Here is a 20237-nt window from a genome sequence, read left to right as displayed (position 1 = left end):
ATTTGATGGCCTGGCCAACCTCTTACTTTCCAATTAATCTTCTCTTTTGATTCATCGGCCTCTTTTGTCAGAATCTACGTCTCATCTTTTTAATCCACACGCAAAGAGCATGTCGACGGGTTGATCCTGTCCATTCAATTCATACCAACACCCACACCCCTCAAGCACCATCGCCGTCTCCATCATCCATCATGCAGCCTGGCTGGTTCACCGCTGCAGTCGTTGTCTTGCTAGGACCGGCGCAGGTCTTGGCTGGCAATGTCCTCAAGACCAACGGATATTCTCTGTGCTCAACAAACGCAACCATCAGAGTAAACAACTTCAACGTCGAATATGATCAGAACAGCAATAATGTTGTTTTCGACGTTTCCGGCACCAGTGACAAGGTCCAGAATGTGACCGTCTCACTGGTTGTATCTGCCTACGGAAAGCAGGTTTATGAAAAGGATTTCAACCCGTGCGATGCAGGTTCCGCAGTTCCAGAACTCTGTCCAGTGCCAGCACGAGCCTTCTCCGCCAGCGGTAACATGACGATTCCTAGCCAATATGCCGACATGATCCCATCGATAGCGTTCAACGTGCCGGATCTGGAAGGAAGGGCAAGGTTGGAGCTCAAGGCCGCCGATACTGGCGATGAGGTTGCCTGTATCGAGTCCGAGGTCACCAACGGCAAGACCCTTCAGATTCCTGCTATCTCCTACGTGGCGGCCGGTATCGTCGCTGCCTCGTTGGCTCTGAGCGGCCTTACTGCGCTGGGGACCGCCGGTCAACCCGGTGCAGCCACACCAAGCCCCAGCTTTGGCGAGGTTATTGGCTGGTTCCAAACCCTCGCCACAAGCGGTGCGCTCAGTGTACAATATCCCTCTGCCTATCGTACTTTTACCTCCAACTTTGCCTTTGCCGGAGGTCTTATTCCATGGACTCAGATGCAGAACTCGATCGACAACTTCCGTAACGTGACGGGCGGCAACGTCACCGAAAACAACTACCAATTTCTTAGGAATGCCACTCTGACGTTCAGCGATGGCTCAACAAATTCAAGCCTCGCGAAACGGGCCCTTTCCAATATCCTGGCGCGATCCGCATTGTTTATCCGAGACGTCTCAACCTCGGACAACGTTACAACCAATTCATCCGCCTCCAGTGGCATCGTTGCCGAACTCAAGGGTATACAAGCTTGGTCTGAACAACTCTATATTCCGTCATCAAACATCTTCATGACTGTGCTGTTGTTCTTTGCCATTGTAATTGCTGCTATTGCTGTCGGCATCTTGCTCGTGAAAGTTGTTCTCGAAGCCTGGGCATTGTATGGCTCATTCCCACAGAGTCTGGTCGATTTTCGAAAGCATTACTGGGGACTCCTCGGCCGAACCATTACCAACTTGGTTCTTATCGTCTACGGCATCTGGGTACTTTATTGTGTATATCAATTCACGCGTGGCGATTCGTGGGCTGCCAAACTATTGGCAGGTGTGACTTTGGCTGCATTCACGGCTCTACTGGCTGCGTTTTCTGTCCGCATTTGGCTCCTTGCTCGTCGGTACAAAAAGTCTCAGGGTGACAACTCTGTCATGTACGAAGACGAGGAAATCTGGAGACGCTACAGTCTGTTCTATGACAGTTACAAGCGATCCTACTGGTGGATCTTCATTCCTGCCATTCTGTATTCATTTATCAAGGGATGCATCATTGCTGGTGGCGACGGCCATGGCCTCTTCCAGACTGGTGGACAACTGATTGTTGAAGCTTTGATGCTGATTCTATTGCTTTGGAGCCGACCATATGTGGCCAAGTCGGGTCAATGGATCAACATCACCATACAAGTAGTCCGTGTACTTTCAGTGGCGTGCATCTTGGTCTTCGTCGAGGAACTCGGCATTGCACAGACAACCAAGACCATTACCGGCGTCGTTCTCATCGCTGTGCAGTCCACGCTTACCGTTGTACTGGCAATTCTTATTGGTGTCAACGCTCTCATTGCTTGTATCAGAAAGAATCCTCACATCCGGTTACGTGAACGTAAAGGTATTCAATCTCCTTCCTTCTTCAAGTCTGGAATACATCCAGCTAACATTTACTTCCAACACATAGGGGATGCAGAGGATAAGGACAACTTGACAGCATTGGATGCACGAAACTCTCTCCTCTTTGACGGTCGATCTCGAGCAGACGTGTATGAGGAGAGCAAGTACAACATGACCGGTCCATACGAACCATATCGAGACATGCCCACAAAAGGTTCCACTCATGCCCGCGACAGGAGTACGGATGGCCTGATCAGTAACGAATCATACTATCGCGGTCACCAAAAGGAACAACGAACACATCTTGGGGCCCTCATCCGGGATCGCAGCCCCAGTCCGGAGGATCTGCGTGAACAAAAGCCCCGTGATTTTGGAGTTACATTCTAAGTTGCATTTAAGGATACCTTCGAAAAAATAAACTCTTGCATTTTGGTTAGCAAGCGTTCTGACATTTCATCTACCTGCTCCACATCATACATCTTGTCTTTTTGGGAGGCTCACTTAACATAGTTTTTATTAATTGCCTCCTTTCTATCCTGTCAGTCTTTAGTTTTACATCTTATACAAAATTCTGTCCTATCCTTTTCATCCTTCGCACTACCAAGGAGGAAATTGCATTTCAATCTCAATGTGTAATGATCGCCCATGGCATTTGTATACATCACTACACAGAAATTTCCTCTAAGTTTGCACTCGAACCTCAATCTTGCTACCTATGTATATAAGTGAATATTCAAAATCATGCTTGACCGAAACGCTCAGATGATCCTTAACAGAAAGCTCTATCTGCAAAAAAATTCGTAGATATCAAAATCCATATAACTACATATTCCAGAACCCCGTCAAACATCTCATACCCTCTTCTGCTTAACTCTCCCTCTCTTCCTCAAGATATCATACTCAAGCCACATCACCGGCTCCCGTTTATGATCCTCCGGCATGAATCTGCCTGGATTTAGAACGTTGCATCCTTCATATGAGATGGAAAAGGCTGCTACTTCGCTATCGGCAAGTACCAGGGCCGTGGGAAGTGGGTAGAGCTGAATGGAACTTGCATAGTCCCAGAGAACGGGTTTGGTGGTTATGGGGAAAGGGGAGAGAGTGCCTTGGTCGAGTATTGTTTTAGAAATTTTCTGAGCGGCGAGGTAGGAGGGGGATGGCTGTTTGATTGCGGAGTTATTCTTTCCAGCCTCGTTGCTGTCTTTGTCGTTATCATCGTCAATTATCATGTTATCATCATTTTCTTCGGTGGCGTCGCCCTGAACTTGTGGTTCTTCAGAGTCATTGTCTCCAGTATTAGTGAAATGTATGCTACCACGTCTCAGTCTTCCAGAGATATCGTCCCGGTATACAACAATCTCGTGGACTGGGCCAAAGAGGGATATTCGCGAAGGGTTGGATGTCCAGATGGCCTCTCCAGGGGTACTTTTGGACGCGGAGTCTCCCGAGTCACTGTTCGCTGAAGCAAACGCACGCTTTACTCTCGAGGTAAACAACTCAGGAACTGCTTTTCGGGGAATGGCACTTGAAGCTCCAGCTGTGAACGTGGATGCCCAAGGATCATTGTCGCCTGGAACAAATATGAAAGTTGTATGGCTCAAAAGCGCCGGGAAGTCGGATAACACCGACGCCAGACTGTCGAAGCACTCTTTGTACTCGATACTGTTTCCAACACTGCTCTGTCCAAATCCGACTTTTCCAATAAAGTTGCCAATCATCAAAAAGGCCAACGGCAACTCTTCAAAGGGCAATTCACTGTATATGCTGAAGACACTCCTGAGAGCCTCAAGTGTTCTACTATTGTCCAAATGAACTTCTCCCAGGATAACAATATTGCGTCGCCCATTCCTTTGACCGTCGGCTCCACGGACTTGACGAAGACTTTTATGCTCAAATTTCCGCATTCGCGCTCCCTGGGCACGTTCACTTCCTACGCCGAGGAAGTCAACCCACCCAAATCCACCACTGGTCCCGATGTCTCCCTTTGAGTCGACACTGTTCATGCCGAGAGTTACCTCCCGTTTTTCACTGGGTGGTCCAGCAATAGTGATTCCCAGTAACTTTCCTCCTATTGCGCCTCCGATGCCACTGTTACCACCCAATACGGAGCCCTTCACTACCTCCTCTTCTTCATATATGCCTTCAACCAGAACCATCATACCGGGACAAAACCACGCACCATTACCCCTTGGGATAGGTACCGTTTCCGATAAATCAAGCATGATAGTCCCTGTCAGATCGGTCAGTGACATCTCTCCGGCAGGAGAGACAGATAAAAGCCCTAAACACATATGCTGCGACCCGCCCCTTCCCAGCAGATTCGCAATTGGTGTGATTTTGTAAGTTTGCCGATTGCTATTCAATAGGGAAGATGTCTGGAACGATTCGTTTCGTAGCAGTCTCTGATATATGAGGTTGAATCTGTCCCGATAAAACGTAATTTGATGGGAAGGGTCGGGAAAAAAGGATGGTTTGTTTATTGACGTCTCGAAATGTTTCTTGTCGGGATTATATGTCAATCGAGGCTGATCATAAGCATCAACCACTTTCATGTAGCGTCTCGGGTCCGTAGAAACGTTTTCGTCGTCTTCTTCTCCGGCGTGACTGTTTGCTGTTTCATCGGCGCTTGCAAGTCCAGCATGACCTCCACCACGTCCATCTTCTTGATCAGCTAATTTCCCAGGCACAACCTTGCCATTGGACATGTTTCCTCCCACCATATGAAGTATAGCCTTGATGGATGCGCCATTGCCCTCTTCCACAATCACTCCGCCACCGTTCTTTCGCCATAGTTTAGCTACTTCGTCAAGTAACCGTTCCGCAAGCCCATCGTCACGCCACCTCGATCCGCAATTCTTGCCAACGAAAGTGGCCAGGGTCTGAAGTGTGTTTGAAGAAATTGTCAAGTCATGTTTTCTTGTAAAGGTCCGGAAAGCTAGAGGTCGGAGAAGCGCCGGCGGAATAAGGACAGGTAGAACGGATGACTTTCCTTGAAGCGTACTCGGTCTGTTACCGGTGCGAACTGGCCGTGCTGGGGTGCCGAAGGCTGGTGATGATGAGGGGATCATATCCGCACCACCTCGTATCGGAAGTGGTATCTTGGGGGTCTGTGTTTTGTCCATTTCATCTATATCAATCACCACAGGGAAAGAGATTGCGGAATCATCCACGGGAGAGCGGCAGAGTGAGCTGGCTATCATGCAAAGTGCAAGAGTGCGTGACAGAAAGGACGTTTAATATCACGGTGTAATCGTTTGCATTCTAATCAAAGAACCCAGTACTGAGCCCTTCTCTATTCGTTGTTGAAGCTAAAGTGGAAGTTGAAGCTAGCCCGCGGAGGGAGAGAGAGACGCGTTCTGAAGACGCGTCCCGGACAAGTGGGGCAAATATCAATTAAACACCATTCCGCTAAACCAAACTTGGAGGCTCATCTCCATACTTCTTCCTGTTTAAATTATTCCCATCATGCGCCTGGAGTGCTAGACTTTCCTATTCCTTCTTTAGTCCCATTATCAAACGTCTTTCTACTTAAACTGCAACGAAATCAGCTCCCAGTCACCTTTCATCCAGCACAACGCATGCGCAGTATATTCATCGATTTAACCATGACATCCACAGAGCCCACCGCGGAGCTTCAGACTCGTCTCGACAATCTCGTCACTCGAGCAGCGGCAAAGGATGCAGTCAAGGACTACAACGCCGCAGCGGAGCTCTACTCACAAGCGACAGAGATTCAAGCTCAGATTAATGGAGAAATGTCAGTCGAGAACGCCGACCTACTCTACGCCTACGGAAAGTCCCTCTACAATGTCGGTGTCAGTAAAAGCGACGTTCTAGGATCGAAGATCGCTGGAGGAGAGACATCACAAGAACCTGAGCCTACAGCGAAGAAATCGAAGGAGCCCTCCTCGGCCGGCCTCATTCAAGCTACGATCTCGAGTTCTACGGCACAAAAATCTCTTGACTCAAACAAGGCTACAGAGTCGACAAACCAACTTTTCCAATTCACAGGCGACGAGAACTTTGCGGACACTGACTCTGAGGAGGAAGGCGAGGGCGCACAGGCGGAGGAAGAAGAGGAGGAGGACGACGACTTTGCGAATGCTTTTGAGGTACTGGATCTTGCGCGAATCCTTCTGTTGAAGAAATTGGAAGACGTGGAACAAAAATCCAATGACAACGGCAAATCAACGGACATTCCTCCCGAAGTCAGAAAGATCCAAGAACGTCTCGCAGATATTTACGATTTACAAGCAGAAATTTCTTTGGAAGGAGAGAGCTTCGTCAACGCTGTCTCGGACCTCAGGGCTGCCCTCGAACTCAAAGAAGCGCTGTTTTCGTTTGACGATCCATCCGTCTCAGAATGTCATTATAAACTCTCTCTTGCCTTGGAATTCGCATCGGTCAGCCAACCTGATGAAGAGAATGGTGAGGGAAAGCCCACTGTAGTGGATCTGCCGATGCGAGAACAGAGCGCAAAACACATGCAGAGTGCTATTGAAAGTTGCAAGTTGAGGCTCGCACAGGAAGAGAAGAAACTCGAGACGGGTGGGATTGAAGGAGAAGACAAAATTAATGCAGCCAAGAGGCGGATTGCAAATGTCAAAGAGATTGTTACAGACATGGAACAACGGGTAAGCCTACTTCACCCATTTCTTCAAGCGATCTTAGACTAATTCTTGCATATTCCTTCCAGTTAGTTGATCTTCGCCGTACACCTGAATCTGTTAATGCCCCAAGTGAAGACGCCAATGCTATCGAAGCCTTAAACGGTGTGCTCGGACAACTCATCGGAAAGTCTGCAGCCGAAAAAGCAGCTACCCTCGATCAAGTCAGCAAACAAGCAAATGATCTTTCTTCACTTGTCAGAAAGAAGACACAGCCTGGTTCATCGGGTGCAAAAAGACAACTTGAGTCTACTGAAGAGCCAGAAGGGACGAAAAGGGCGAAAACTGAAGACCCAGCTTGATGACTCATTGATACGTGTGAATTTATGATACCTTTGTTGTACGATAGAAATTGAGACTCTAGATGTTTTTACGTTGTGTTTAGGTTACAGGTATAATCAATGAGCTTCGGGGAAAGCTTATAGCAATGTCATGCGTATTATGTTCGGGAATAACATATAATGAGAAGAGTTATCGAATCAAGAACGACTTCATCAATGTCTCCAAACCCGAAGAAAGAAAGTAACATTAATTAATAATTATTGCTAGGGTATCAAATACAACAAGTGGCACATTCTCGTATCGTGTTCATAAAGTGTGAGTAAAGAGCACAGCTCAGATCGTTCCTGACGATTGTACTGCAAGCACCATCATGACTTTCGGGTCAATTTCAGATTCCTTCGTCGTCTTGCAAGGCCTGGACTCCAGACGCCGGCAAACAGATCCTCGCACTCATCTTCATCCTGACTATCAAACTCCACATCCGAGGAGTAATCATCACTGGTGACAGAAGGCCTCATCGTCAACGAAGAAGCTGGACCATCATCCGAGGTAGGAGAAGGGAAATCATCCTGGAATTCCCAACACGAAGAAGCCGTAATCCGTTTCGTTTCAATGATATATTTACCGACTTTGTACCGCTGCGCTTCTTCCTCTGCTGCGATGTATTTCCATCCTAGCACGCTGCCGCAGATTATGCAGTTTATATCGGCGACTGTATGAGCGCCAGTGACTAACTGACGAGGAACAGCCCTTTGGGTAATTGTATTTGTTAGTGTAGCGGTATCGTTTGTTTGCTGATATCCATTCGACGAGGTAGAATTTGTAGGTGAGACTAGATAGGCACGACCATGACGGCCTGTGAACCCCTTGCTGACTATTTGAGATGTATGGCAGATATGGGCTCCACAGCGAGCACATCGAATGTAGGACAAGTGTGAAGATCTCAAGGCTCGAATATTGTTCTCCGAAGATTGAGGGGGGTTCGCATTTTCTATTGACTTGTCCACGACATCATGGCTTTCGGGTGTTTTGTACTGTCGTTTAGGGAATGACGGAGATGGGATGAGGAAATTTGGAAATGCTGGAATGGAAACGAGAGGCATCTGGATCAATGCAGGTCAGAGTTCTCTTGGGAAAAGTTGGATTTGTCTTGTCCACGTATAATGCACTGTAACGCTATGTGGTGAGTTGAGTTGATAGGTCAAACAATCTCAGAGTAGATAGATGATGTTTGGATAGCAAGAACAGCTTGCTTCAACCACACGCGAGCTACTTCTGCATCACCATGAGAATTAATAGCTCTGCCCATTCCTCAAGTTGAGAGTATAATGGACACAGAGCGAAGAGGAGGAACCAGGAATGAGGGGAAGAAGTCATGCCCAAATCCTGTTGGTCGACGTCACTAGTTAACTAGTTAACTATCGATAAGCGTCTTATCTAATCAGTGCAGATCGTCACATGGACCAAACAGCAGTCATTGAGAATGTATTTGAATTAACTGAATAACATAACAGAATCGAGTACCGCCTTATGATTGAAAACAAGCAAAGACAATATCATAGAAAAGGCATAAAAAAAGAATGTCAGTTACATGGCTCGAATGTAATCAGACGCATGCTGTTGTCTCAGACGCGCAAACTTGATCGCATCTCACATGATGAAAGAACTCTTGGGCTTTCAAATAAAGCGCGCGGATTAGAGCCACCGGTGGAAAGGGAGAAATCATGACGTAATCTCTTGTAGACTTGTGGCTTAACCATCTTGTTCTCTTATACCTGAGCAGCTAGGAACAGCCATCTATCGCTTAGTGCTATTCCGCCGCTACCCGGCGGCATCCACGCGTCGAGCCTTGTCAAGGAAAACCCACACCACCCTAGATTTCGTACAATGCCACTACCTAAAGGATCGTCCGAGCGTGGTACACAGGCGATGATTTGGCTGCATTCAAAGGCTTCTACTTCAGCCAGTTCAAAAAGAGAAAGCAGGCTGATATACACGAGAATGTTAGCGGGTTCATATAACCGATAAGTTCAAAGAAAAAACTTACGCAGTCTTGATGCCATGGCTGGCCGCCTGGCTATCCAGAAAGACGAACAAAGTTCTTTGACCACGTCCATCGACTACGAACCCTCGGTAGATGGCATCATTGGCATAATCCCATAGTTCAAGATAAGCTTCGATGTCTCGAAGGTGTAATACTTTTCGATTTTCCGGCCGGACATTTTGCTGAAACGCACCCATCACCAGCGACGTTCGGTGTCTGCGGTTCCTCTCACCAAGGAACATGGCGGACAACGTGTCGCAGAAAAGCCTCTCACACTCTTCCGTGATGGTTTGCGCTGCCTCCCCTCGATTAATATTGTCAATATTATTTCGTGGTGCTTTGTGTCTCGGCCACATATCCTCCTTGGCGGTGGGGATGTTGGTCGAGATGTTGTGGGGAGGACTTGTCATGCGTGAATCAGGCCCCGAAGGGACCTCAGGCATACCACTGTGCTCCTACAAGACATGATATGTTATTTTGCAATTCGATAAATGGCACTGATGAGTTCATTGAGGCCGGTCGGATGTACGTACCTGCCCCGTTGGGAGTGCAGTAGTGGAAACCTTTTACGGTCTCCGAGACAGTCGTGGCCATGTAGCAGCTGGCCAAGATACTAACCTGACCATGGCTGCCGAAGGAAAGTTGGTGTTGATTAGAGTAATTACTACTGTCACTCACAAGTTCGCCCTCCATTGTAAATGAGGTGCAGAGGTGATGTTCTGGAGTAGGTCTGGTGTACTGATGGATTGGGCAAAGAGGAAATTGTCGATAGCTGGTGATAAGAGAACAGCGGCGATGAGTATTCTGTGACTGTAGGAGGGATGAGGAGAAAGAAAGAGATTACAGAAGGTGGTGGAGGATTCGACTTCAGTTAGTCAACTTATCGATTGGAAGTTGTCATTGGAGGCGGTCAGCCTGCCGCTGGCTCACGTGTCATGGTTGCCGAGTGCGCTAGACTGGGTTCGGAATGGTTACTTTCTGTACGTTCCAGACAGACTGCCTGACAATCACAATCACCATTCTCAAGAATCTGTTTCTATTCTCGCAACTATATATGCAATGCTTCGCTGTGCCTGCAAATAAACTATGTACAATAAGTCCGGTGTCGATGCTCGATGCCCAACCCCGTAATATACACGCTCGTATAAGCAATAGCTAGTCGACCTGTCAAGGAATGGTCAACTCATGTCACGGAAGATACGAATTGACAGAGGTAAAAATGCAAAGGAGAAAGAGAACCAGTAAAAAGAGATCAGTAGTGATAATCGTACAAGAATTTTCTATTAAAGCTCACGGTAATCACTGGGACGTACTCGGCGTTGTCTAGCCTGATGACGCTGAGGGTTCACAGGCTGGCGGAAATAGGGACTGTCGTCGTCTTTACTACCAGCTGCCTTGTTGTAGTTGTAATTATTCCGTTGTTGGTTTGAGAAGTTGTTCATTCCCATCCCCTGCTGAAATCCGGGCTGCTGCTGTGACATGTATTGACTCCCCTGTCCCATTTGCATCGCGTTGAAATTATTGTTAAACTGTCCATAGTTGTTTCCCTGCATCATCGAGCCGTCCCCAAACATTCCGTTAGCCGGGAAAGGGAAGCTAGTCCCGCCCATCTGGTTCCATCCATTAAAGCCTGGGTTTTGGAATGCATTGCCCATAGGCATCATCATGGGGTTCATCATTGGATTCATGGCCCCTGGCATGAAATTGTTGTCGAAAGGCATCGGTGTCATGCCTGGAACTTGTGAAAATCCAGCATTCGGGAAAGGCATTTGGGGGTTCATTGGGAACGGCATCATATTATTATGCATATTGTTGTTGTCGTTATTTTCGGATGTGGTGTTTTGTGTTTGTGCGTCTGCTTGTTCGCCATTCGATTGCTTACTGTCGTCGGCTTTCTGCTTCTTAAAAGATGCCGATGAGTCAGGTCTTTCTGTAGCCTCAACTTCGGGCTCATCTTCAGCTGTTCTTTTCTTGCTCGTGCTTGTGGCGCTTTGAACACCAGGCGAAGACACGGTAGCAGCTGTGGCAACAACAGGCTTCACAGAAGTACTCCTAGATTTTGGCTCTTCTTCTTGTTCAACAAGGGCTTCTTTATTATCTTCTTGCTTTTCCTTCTCCTTTTTTCCCTCGGCCTTTTCAACTTCGAACGCTTTTATCTTGGCGACGGCTTCGTCGTCAACTGTTAAATTGTCCAATAATACACCTTCAGTTGAACAACCAGGACAAATGAAATCACTTTCAATGAGAGCATTGGTAATACAGTCATTGCAATATGTTCGATTGCAGCAAGGTGTCTTGGTTGGTTCCAGAAACATGCGCTTGTCAATTGGACATTCTAATCCTCTAGCTTGAAGTTCTTTGCTTCCTTCAGCAGCAGCAGCCTCAGCAGCGGCAGCGGCAGATGCCTTTGCTTTTTCTTGATACAATTCCCATGCAGCCTTGTCTGGCTGGGCAATCACAAAATCGCCATCGGCATTGACCATAACACCCGAGTTTTTCAAATCTTCAGCAGACCCATCCATCGCCATAGCCGTCGTCTTGTCTACCTTTGTTTGTAGTGATCGAGGAATACCAGTCGACCTCTTGACCCGATATTTGCCATCAAAATTCGGATCATTATTCGTCGGACATGCCTGGATCCAATGTCCTTTCTCTCTGCATCGGTAGCAGAGGTATCCCGGGGGTGGTGGATGATCTGGAACATTAAGAGGCTTACCACGGCCTCTTCCAAAAGCAACTGGGGTTGCACTGCGCATAATGTTAGCTTCATATTGTTTCTATATTGCGAGAAGTGAAGAGATGAATCCTACTTTGCCATTTCCTGTTGTTGTTCCTTCCACTGGTTTGCCTGAAGATTGAACAAGGCATCGATTTTCTCATCTTCGGTTTGCGCACTGTCTAGCCCTGGTATCGAAGCTTGACCTGCCGGACCAGCGCCTGAAGTAGTTCGGCCTGTAGATGGTAGATCTGGGCGCGTAGAACCACGAGCGGTTAAAGGCATTTTGCCGGAGACATAACGTGCGGCGCCTCCTTTACCAGGCCGTGCTGCCGGTAGTCGACGTGCTATGACGGATGTCGATCGGGGAATAATAGCGGTGTCATCATCATATTCTACAACAATTATTAGTCAGTGAGTGCGTAAGTTTCAAGGGACGAGAGCGAAATTTTCGTAGTATCAAACGAACCTTCTCCGGTGTCTTCATTATAAATTGACAACTCAAAATCAGTGCCGTCACCCAATCTATTCTGGCTGATTATTTCACGCTTGAGTTCAAAAACTGAAATTCCTGTACCGTCAAAGGTCACTCTTGAGGGTTCCTTTTGTGACTTGAATTTGAAATGCACAGACGACGCCATGGTGTTCGTTTCGCTTTAGTCGTCGGATGATTCGTTTCCCAAGCACAGCTGGGGAGGGAGACGAAAATCGTTAACAGGATGAAAAAATGAACAAGGATGCAAGTACAGATAATCGCTGCTGAGATTGTCGAAGGGTAGTTTTGTCAGTGATCAAGCGGTCGGGAAGAATCCCGATTTCAAACACTTTGCATGTAAGATTATTAGAGAAAAAAGTTGTAGTATGTCAAATAGACCGTCTTGTTATCTATCGACAAGGAATGATGTTCTTTTTTTTTCCTTCAGAATTTGACACACTTTTCTGTTTGTATGTGGTATGAGATCAAGTAGACAGAAACTGGATTACATTAAGGGGTGTAAAATTCCCGTATACAAACAACACTCAGAGCCCTCCACAAAGCCTTGTTCTCTTCAGTGAAACGTATAGTCCCAGCGAACTCACTCCATCTGAAACAACTTCGAATAGGGGCTGATCAGTTCAACAGAACGGGAACGGAATGGGATTGCGAACGCGAAGGTGAACAGAAGAGCAAAGTGGAAAATTGTGCGCAGATTGTGACGAGATCGAGCTGTCAAGCGGCCACAAATAATCGACTAGGCAGACGCTGGTCAGAAAGTAACAGAGACGTGATGAATCAAGTATTGATTGAGATGTGATATGAAGAAAAAAGAGGGTTGTTGTAAGAAAGATGGTGAGATGTGGTGGGGATGTGGTGGTGATGATGAGAAATCGAAACGAAGGAAGTGGAATGGGTGAAGACGTTGAGTTAGAGCCTTGAACCGCTGTCACGTGGTCAGCCCGCTTTAGGACTAGCTTAATGCTTGCCGGTGTCGGCAGGCCTCGCTGCCTCAGGCCAAATTCTTATCATGAAAGAAACGAACATAGTGGATCGGATCTGAAAGCCTACATTCCATTCTTCAATAGCTGTCTGTACGTTTTTATTTGATCTAATCATAAATCTTAAATTTCCATAGCGTGCGTCGATCACTCTTTTTCAGGCCTTCGGACCAAAAATCCCTTCTCTACCAAATGATTCTTAACATCATCTACCGTAAACTCTCCCCGGTGGAACTGCGGTGCATGTGTCAGAATTGATCTTGAGATTTAGACGGAAGTTTAGAAATCAAACTCACCATTCCAGCTCCTAGTGCTGCATCCGTCGTAGTTTTCGCAAAGACATCCTCAAAGTGGGCTGGGTTTCCGGCTCCGCTAGAAGCGATGACGGGAATCTTGATAGCATCTTTGACGTCTTGTATCAGCTCCAGGTCAAAGCCACTGTTGCTTCCATCCTTGTCGATGCAGTTCAAGAGGATCTCGCCAGCACCCATAGCTTCGACCGCTTGCACCAGTTGTCGAACATCAATGTCGCGCATCTCTCTGCCTCCCTTGATAGTGCATTGATACCAGCATGTGTCTTGTCCATTGGAGTCTGGGAATTCTGTCTTGATTGTATGATGACTCGTTGCCCCCGGGCCACTCACGTAGACGCGTTTAGGATCAACACTAACAACAACGGCCTGGTTTCCGTATGCCTTGGAGATTTGCTCTATGGCGGTTTTCCCAGAAAGTTTTTTCCCGTTCTGATAATACTCTTCCGCAGCAATCACGGCATCAGAACCTATGCTTACTTTATCGGCACCAGACTGGAAGTACATCTTCGCAACGTCCAGCGCCGATATTTGAGTGCCATCCGTATCTGTCATTTCTCGAATACCACCTCCAATTGTCAGAGGCACAAACACCGTTTCTGATGTACGCCGTAAAATCTCCAGCATCGGCAAATCTTGAAGAGGACAATTGCGAAAGGACGTTATGTTGAGAAATGTGACCTCATCTGCTCCTTGCTCGTAGTATTTCTTGGCCATATCAACAGGTTTTCCCAGATTCCTGACTTGGCCTCCGGAGGCACTCTTTTCCCGGACGTCGTATTGATCTCCTTTTGTGACAACTAAATCACCATGATCATTGGTGCGTACGTCAAGACAAGCTATAACTCTTCGAGTTAATCCATCTCTCCGTTCACTCGAGCGCAAAGTGGTTTCTTGTTTCTCCGCAAGCTGTCCATCCAAGAACGCGCGAATAGTGCGCAATCCAGCCTGTCCACTCTTCTCTGGATGAAATTGGGTCGCAAACACATTACCGCGTGCTATGGCTCCAATAAATTCTTCTTCCCCGTAATGAGCAGTAGCTACTGACCAGCCTTGCTTTTCTAGAACACCTGGTTCATAAGGCGCAGCATAAGAATGGACGTAGTAGTATTTGCTCTCTTCACGCAATCCGTAGATGATAGAGGCTTGGGAACCCTCGTTGTGGCTGGTTTTTGCAGAGTTCCATCCAATATGTGGCACACTCTTACTGGTATCGTCGAATTTGCGTAGGCGCGAGGGAATCAGGCCTAGGCCAGGGGTCTGAGGATCTTCTTCAGAGCCTTCAAACAAGGCCTGCAGACCAACACAAATACCCATGAAACGTTTACCGGAGTCAATGTGCTCTTTGATGGGCTCCAAGAAGCCACCCGACGAAAGCTGAGAAAGACAATGTCCAAAATGTCCCACTCCAGGCAAGATCAACGTCTATGATTTCAGTCAGTATCAATCGTGTATGAAATATTCGGTCTAGGTAAAGCGCTCACCTCTGCATTGCGAACTTCTTCTGGGGATTTGATCCATTCCACATCATAGCCGACTTTGTTGATTGCATTCACCAAGGATCTGACATTCCCCGCCACATAGTCCAGCAGATGCACAGAAGGCATGGCTGTCGACCTTTTTCTAAATCTCACTGTTGAGCTCGGAAACTTGAAACAAGTTATTTCTGTATATTTAGCAAGGCTTGTTAAAAATATGGTGCGGAGCTCTCAGAATTGGTGAGTCATACAAATTCTGTCCTCCCGCTATACAAATTTTGATAGAGGGGAATGCCGAAGTCGGAAAGTCGTTGATTCAAACACTCAACAAGCACACAGGAGACTGGGTATACAGTCAATCTTTAATGGCCTACAAGACCTTCAAGATATTCCAATGAATTGACGGAACAATAAAAGAATATATAAAATCTTACTTTGTTTGGTACATCCGTGAATATTTTATGGAGACCCACTGCATTCTCCGGAAGATTGCCGCCTATCAGAGAGGGGGCATCTCCATCTACCAGTATTACGAACGAAGGTATTGACGGGATCGATCTTTTGATTCATCAATGTACGAAAATGGGTTGAGAGAAAATTGCATGACACTCGTCGGTTGATTCTTATCTTTTTGACAGAAAGGGTATGTGCTCTCATCCCTTCTAAAATGTAACACGATGGCGCAACACTACGGATCATGCTCGTCAAATAAGTTTACAAAATAGGCAGTGTCTTAGACTGCCCAGGGTGTTGAAGATATGTTAGTCCATTTGGGGGCTGCTGAAGGTCAGTACAATCCCACAACACATTATTGCTGTGATCTTACCGGAGAAAATTGGCGGAGCTGGACACCAGCAGCTTTGAGAATTGCCGCGCTCTACATAGATTGATGAGCATAAAGAGCTGTTAACCAGGGCACAGGTATGCCTACCTCTTTATCCATGTTGTAGCTCTTCGAGTACACGACTTCGGAGATGCCGACTTGCGCTATCTTGACAGTACATGTCAGACAAGGACACCTATATGAATAGTTAGTGTCGGGACTTGATAGCCTGCGAGGTACTTCAGAAATCGCACGTATCACAATATAAGATTGCGCCTTCTCTAATTCTTTCCCTACCAGCCTCCAGCAGTGCGTTCTCCTCGGCGTGGATACACAGGCATGTCGACAGGCCGGCGCCTCCACCCTCACCACGATTGCATCGAGGGCCTATGAAGTCAGAAACGGGTACTGATGTGATAGACAAAGGATGGCACCTACATCCTCCCTCATTACAGTTCGTTATGTTGCGTGGGGTTCCATTGTATCCAGTGCTGATAACGCGTCGGTCTCTAACAATGACACATCCTACACGTCGCTTCATGCAATTACTTCTCTGTGCGGCTAGTGATGCCAGTTGCATAAAGTACTGATCCCACGTCGGTCGTAGACGCTCATCGTTCGATAAATCTAGGTTCTTCAGTGCTGCGTATAGCTCTTCTAATGATGACGAAGCGTTGAATAAGCGGACCTGTGCTCTATCTGTGAGATAGGCTCTGCCGATTTCTCTGTCGTATAGATGTCTGTCGTTCCACATGACAAATTCCTCAAGATCTGGTGGGTTTAATTTCTGGCGCGTACATCTATAACTTTTGTGAGACGGACACAGCCAATCATTGCCGGTGGTGGTTCCCAACCCACCTATCTCGAAACCGTTGCCATCTCAAGCTGACCGGAGCATCTACACTCACGAGCAAGAAGAATGGCCGTTGGAGGAGTCTGTCTAAGGCTGTGTGATCCCAGATATCCGTCGTCACCCAGCGACCTGTCCATTGTTTTGTGACGAACTCGAGTAACGAATCGACGGTATCGAAAATTGGTTCGTCTTTACGACTCGGCAAGACCCCCCTCTCGGAGTCTTCTAGGCGTACTGGATCTTTCGGTTCATTTGATATATGTAGCGGGTTTTTGTTTGCTAATTGCAGGAGCTCAAACCCTTGCTCGCGGATAAGATACTCGGCGATGGCATGTTTTCCTGCGCATATGCCTTGATGGAGTTAGCATGTACGTGGAAGAATAAGAGAGCCCGGAGGGGTTGAGATATTTTTGTACTTACCACCGCATATACCGATCAGCATATTCGCCGCGAGTTTATCCAAAGAATGTGTCACTGTAGAGCTGTGTGCGGTATGTTTTTTTTTTTTTTTTCAATCCGGGGAAAATAAAGAGTCGATAGATAGGTAGGTATCGACGATAAGTTTACCCCACCATAAACAAACGCCAAATATCAGAGCTACCTTAGGTCGTCCCAGAGCCCATAAAGAAGCCGGTTGATATTTGATCAGTGACATCTCACCCGAGGAACTTTTTCGTTGTCCCCGGAAAAACATTTCTTGGATATTCCCCTTCGACCATACTGTCAGCGGATAAAGGAAGTCATCTACCTACTGTTAGCTTCACGTGGAAGGTCACCTGCTGGGCTGGACTCGTGACTTTCTCTCCTGCCGGTGCCTGCCCTCCTCATCGGCTCGTATCTATTTCTTCTTGATCCGGCGCATTTCTACTCTTAAACTGGGGTATTGAAGAAAGTTCCTGTCATAATCTACACATATATCGCCTACAGACATCCATACCTAATACTACACTCTATAAGACTTGATTTGTCATAAGCACTGTGAGAGCATCCTAGCTTGCGTACTATTGTTCTAGTACTGACGATTATTCAGACTTAACACTGGAGATCCTTCATATACTGCCACGATGCAGTACACTCCGTTTGTTTCAGACATCGAACTCCCATTCTACACATCGCTTGCATCGCAGAAGATCAACCATGACAAGCTAGATGACTCTGCCAAAAGAGTACAAGGGCTCTATGAGATTCGCACATCAGACGCCCCTGCTGCATCATGTCGAATGCAGATCTTGGGAAACGCACTCAACAGCGACCAGTAAGTTCACAGTCGCCCGTCCGGAGGTTAACAGAGAAATAAGCAACTAATTCATGCTTCCTTCTTTGAAATAGCGTCCCACCTGGCTATTACAGAGCCGAAGGCACGATCAAAAACTTCAACACCGTAGAAGAGTACAAAAATGCAGATAAGATGCAGATACTTCAGCAAGCTGGAAGAACCGTAAGAGTTCCACGCTGAATGGTTACGGTTCCTCACAGCACCACTGACCGCCCTTATAGATTTGGGATGCCATTAGGGATGGCTCGATACTATCGAACCCGTCAATCTTGTCATCATTTCTGATTCTTTCATTCGCGGACCTGAAGAAATACAAATTCCAGTACTGGTTCGCATTCCCTGCAATCACATCTCAACCACACTGGGTTCCCGTGTCCGGGACCAGCTCAAGTGATCATGCTACCAGCCCTTCAATTCCTGGCTCTAAAAATTTGTCCGAGGCCGAAAGCTCGACGCTTGTTGATACAGTACAGACTTGGAAGGCTAACACGGATGTTCGGCAGCATGGATTTTTCCTAGTTCGAAAGGAGAAAAAGAATACGGCATCCGCTGGCCTAAATACTCCCGAATGGAAAGTATCATCGTTAGCGGACTATGAAAATGGCTTCTTTGATGGCTTAGAACCTCAATACCAATACTTTGCTTTCGCTGACCCGTCGAATTACCCCAACGCTCCGGGCTGGATGCTGCGCAACCTCCTGGTGCTTTTACAACGTCGTTGGGGTCTTCAAAAGGCCCAGATTCTTTTTTATCGAGACATCCAGTCTAAGCGGGAACTTGGACGGAGTTTGGCGGTTACACTACAGTTAGGCACCTCCCAAGATGTTGAAGCTGCCCCTAAGTTGGCATCTAGCGAGATGCCTAAGATTACCGGCTGGGAAAGAAATAGCACAGGAAAACTCGCAGGACGAATTTCTGACTTGACAGCATACATGGACCCTCGCAGGTGAGTCGGGGCCTCTAGTCCACGTTATCCTTGTGAATGAAATGGAGCTAATATGACTATCGTTTTCAAAAGATTGGCCGATCAAGCAGTAGATCTGAATTTGAAGCTGATCAAATGGAGGATCAGCCCTGGCCTTGATCTCGATAAAGTCAAAGCAACGAGCTGTCTTTTACTTGGAGCCGGAACTCTAGGTAGCTATGTTGCACGCAATTTGATGGTAAGTCGTTCTTATTCCCAAGATTTGTGTCTCAAAGGCAGAATAGAAATGCATCTTTTTTTTTCAGAAAAGCTAAGAATGCTACAGGGTTGGGGTGTACGGAAGATTACTTTTGTGGATAATGGGTCGGTGTCCTTTTCTAATCCAGTGAGACAACCCTTATTTGATTTCAATGACTGTCTAGATGGTGGATCAAAGAAAGCTACAAGGGCCGCAGCAGCCTTGAAAGGGATATATCCAGGAGTTGTGTCGGAAGGTCATGTGTTTTCTGTCTTGATGCCTGGTCATCCAGTTACCGACGTTGCTCAGGCGGCTAAAGAATTTGAGCTCCTTCGCAAATTGATCGAGGAGCATGACGCCATCTTCCTCCTCATGGATAGCAGAGAGTCGCGTTGGTTGCCAACTGTTATGGGCAAGTCTCTAGGAAAGATTGTAATGAACGCCGCCTTGGGCTTTGACACATTTGTTGCGATGAGGCATGGAGTGAAGCTTCAGTCGGCCAGCGAAGCGGAGCTTGGATGTTATTTCTGCAATGACGTTGTTGCACCGATGGATGTGAGTCTTAAGTTGCCTTATTTCTCAACGCGGCTAACAAACGCTTCTAGTCTATGAAGGACCAGACACTCGATCAACAATGCACAGTCACTCGACCAGGTGTCTCTGCAATTGCATCTGCGCTCCTGGTAGAGCTCTTTGTATCCATTCTGCAACATCCCGATGGAGCTGCTGCTCCTGCGCCAATCACCGAAAATCCCGAGCAAGGGGATCATCCTCTTGGCCTTGTTCCACATCAAATCAGAGGATTCCTCTCTACATTCTCCAATATTCCAATCACTGGGAGAAGCTATGACTGCTGTAGTGCATGTTCCGACAGAATCGTAGACACGTACAGAAAGGATGGTTGGGATTTTGTGCAGAAAGCAATCAATGACAAAGACTATGTCGAGGAATTGAGTGGCCTGAAAGAGGTAGGATATAATCTTGATGGTTACTTTCGTATCAATATTGACCTCGCCATAGGTGCAACGAAAAGCCGAGGAGAATGTTGCTGATATCGAATGGGATGATGACTCCGAGGGACTCATTGAAGATTAAATAAGCCTAACAGTTCGGAATCGTCCTCA

General features: G+C 46.9%; 9 protein-coding genes across 9 annotated transcripts; 3 read left to right on the top strand and 6 right to left on the bottom strand.

Moving 5' to 3' along the window:
* Positions 1-191: 191 nt before the first annotated feature.
* On the top strand, positions 192-2411 carry EYB26_001314 (uncharacterized protein; the record flags this gene model as incomplete). Its single annotated transcript, XM_054260625.1, has 2 exons — positions 192-2025; positions 2092-2411. The coding sequence occupies 2 exons, from the start codon at positions 192-194 to the stop codon at positions 2409-2411; spliced, it is 2154 nt and encodes a 717-aa protein (XP_054116600.1).
* A 464-nt stretch (positions 2412-2875) lies between these two features.
* On the bottom strand, positions 2876-5146 carry EYB26_001313 (uncharacterized protein; the record flags this gene model as incomplete). Its single annotated transcript, XM_054260624.1, has 1 exon — positions 2876-5146. One exon carries the CDS (start codon positions 5144-5146, stop codon positions 2876-2878), a length of 2271 nt encoding a protein of 756 aa, XP_054116599.1.
* A 483-nt stretch (positions 5147-5629) lies between these two features.
* EYB26_001312 (uncharacterized protein) lies at positions 5630-6993 on the top strand (the record flags this gene model as incomplete). The annotated part of the gene is made up of 2 exons (XM_054260623.1): positions 5630-6658; positions 6721-6993. 2 exons carry the CDS (start codon positions 5630-5632, stop codon positions 6991-6993), a joined length of 1302 nt encoding a protein of 433 aa, XP_054116598.1.
* A 348-nt stretch (positions 6994-7341) lies between these two features.
* On the bottom strand, positions 7342-8076 carry EYB26_001311 (uncharacterized protein; the record flags this gene model as incomplete). The annotated part of the gene is made up of 1 exon (XM_054260622.1): positions 7342-8076. The coding sequence occupies one exon, from the start codon at positions 8074-8076 to the stop codon at positions 7342-7344; it is 735 nt and encodes a 244-aa protein (XP_054116597.1).
* A 666-nt stretch (positions 8077-8742) lies between these two features.
* Positions 8743-9710, bottom strand: EYB26_001310 (uncharacterized protein; the record flags this gene model as incomplete). The annotated part of the gene is made up of 4 exons (XM_054260621.1): positions 8743-8959; positions 9021-9472; positions 9551-9580; positions 9696-9710. 4 exons carry the CDS (start codon positions 9708-9710, stop codon positions 8743-8745), a joined length of 714 nt encoding a protein of 237 aa, XP_054116596.1.
* A 590-nt stretch (positions 9711-10300) lies between these two features.
* Positions 10301-12374, bottom strand: EYB26_001309 (uncharacterized protein; the record flags this gene model as incomplete). The annotated part of the gene is made up of 3 exons (XM_054260620.1): positions 10301-11765; positions 11828-12128; positions 12203-12374. 3 exons carry the CDS (start codon positions 12372-12374, stop codon positions 10301-10303), a joined length of 1938 nt encoding a protein of 645 aa, XP_054116595.1.
* Positions 12375-13356: 982 nt separating this feature from the next.
* Positions 13357-15127, bottom strand: EYB26_001308 (uncharacterized protein; the record flags this gene model as incomplete). The annotated part of the gene is made up of 3 exons (XM_054260619.1): positions 13357-13443; positions 13506-14945; positions 15005-15127. The coding sequence occupies 3 exons, from the start codon at positions 15125-15127 to the stop codon at positions 13357-13359; spliced, it is 1650 nt and encodes a 549-aa protein (XP_054116594.1).
* Positions 15128-15712: 585 nt separating this feature from the next.
* On the bottom strand, positions 15713-17116 carry EYB26_001307 (uncharacterized protein; the record flags this gene model as incomplete). The annotated part of the gene is made up of 7 exons (XM_054260618.1): positions 15713-15775; positions 15825-15875; positions 15930-16017; positions 16076-16208; positions 16260-16621; positions 16680-17025; positions 17095-17116. The coding sequence occupies 7 exons, from the start codon at positions 17114-17116 to the stop codon at positions 15713-15715; spliced, it is 1065 nt and encodes a 354-aa protein (XP_054116593.1).
* A 622-nt stretch (positions 17117-17738) lies between these two features.
* Positions 17739-20208, top strand: EYB26_001306 (uncharacterized protein; the record flags this gene model as incomplete). The annotated part of the gene is made up of 7 exons (XM_054260617.1): positions 17739-17929; positions 18004-18112; positions 18172-18896; positions 18969-19113; positions 19201-19668; positions 19719-20081; positions 20134-20208. The coding sequence occupies 7 exons, from the start codon at positions 17739-17741 to the stop codon at positions 20206-20208; spliced, it is 2076 nt and encodes a 691-aa protein (XP_054116592.1).
* Between the last annotated feature and the right edge of the window lie 29 nt (positions 20209-20237).

Source organism: Talaromyces marneffei, chromosome 1 (assembly GCF_009556855.1).
Source record: "Talaromyces marneffei chromosome 1, complete sequence".
Taxonomy (NCBI): Eukaryota; Fungi; Ascomycota; class Eurotiomycetes; order Eurotiales; family Trichocomaceae; genus Talaromyces; species Talaromyces marneffei.
The sequence above is the reverse complement of the archived record's forward strand: the minus strand, read 5'-3'. Positions and strand labels throughout refer to the sequence as shown.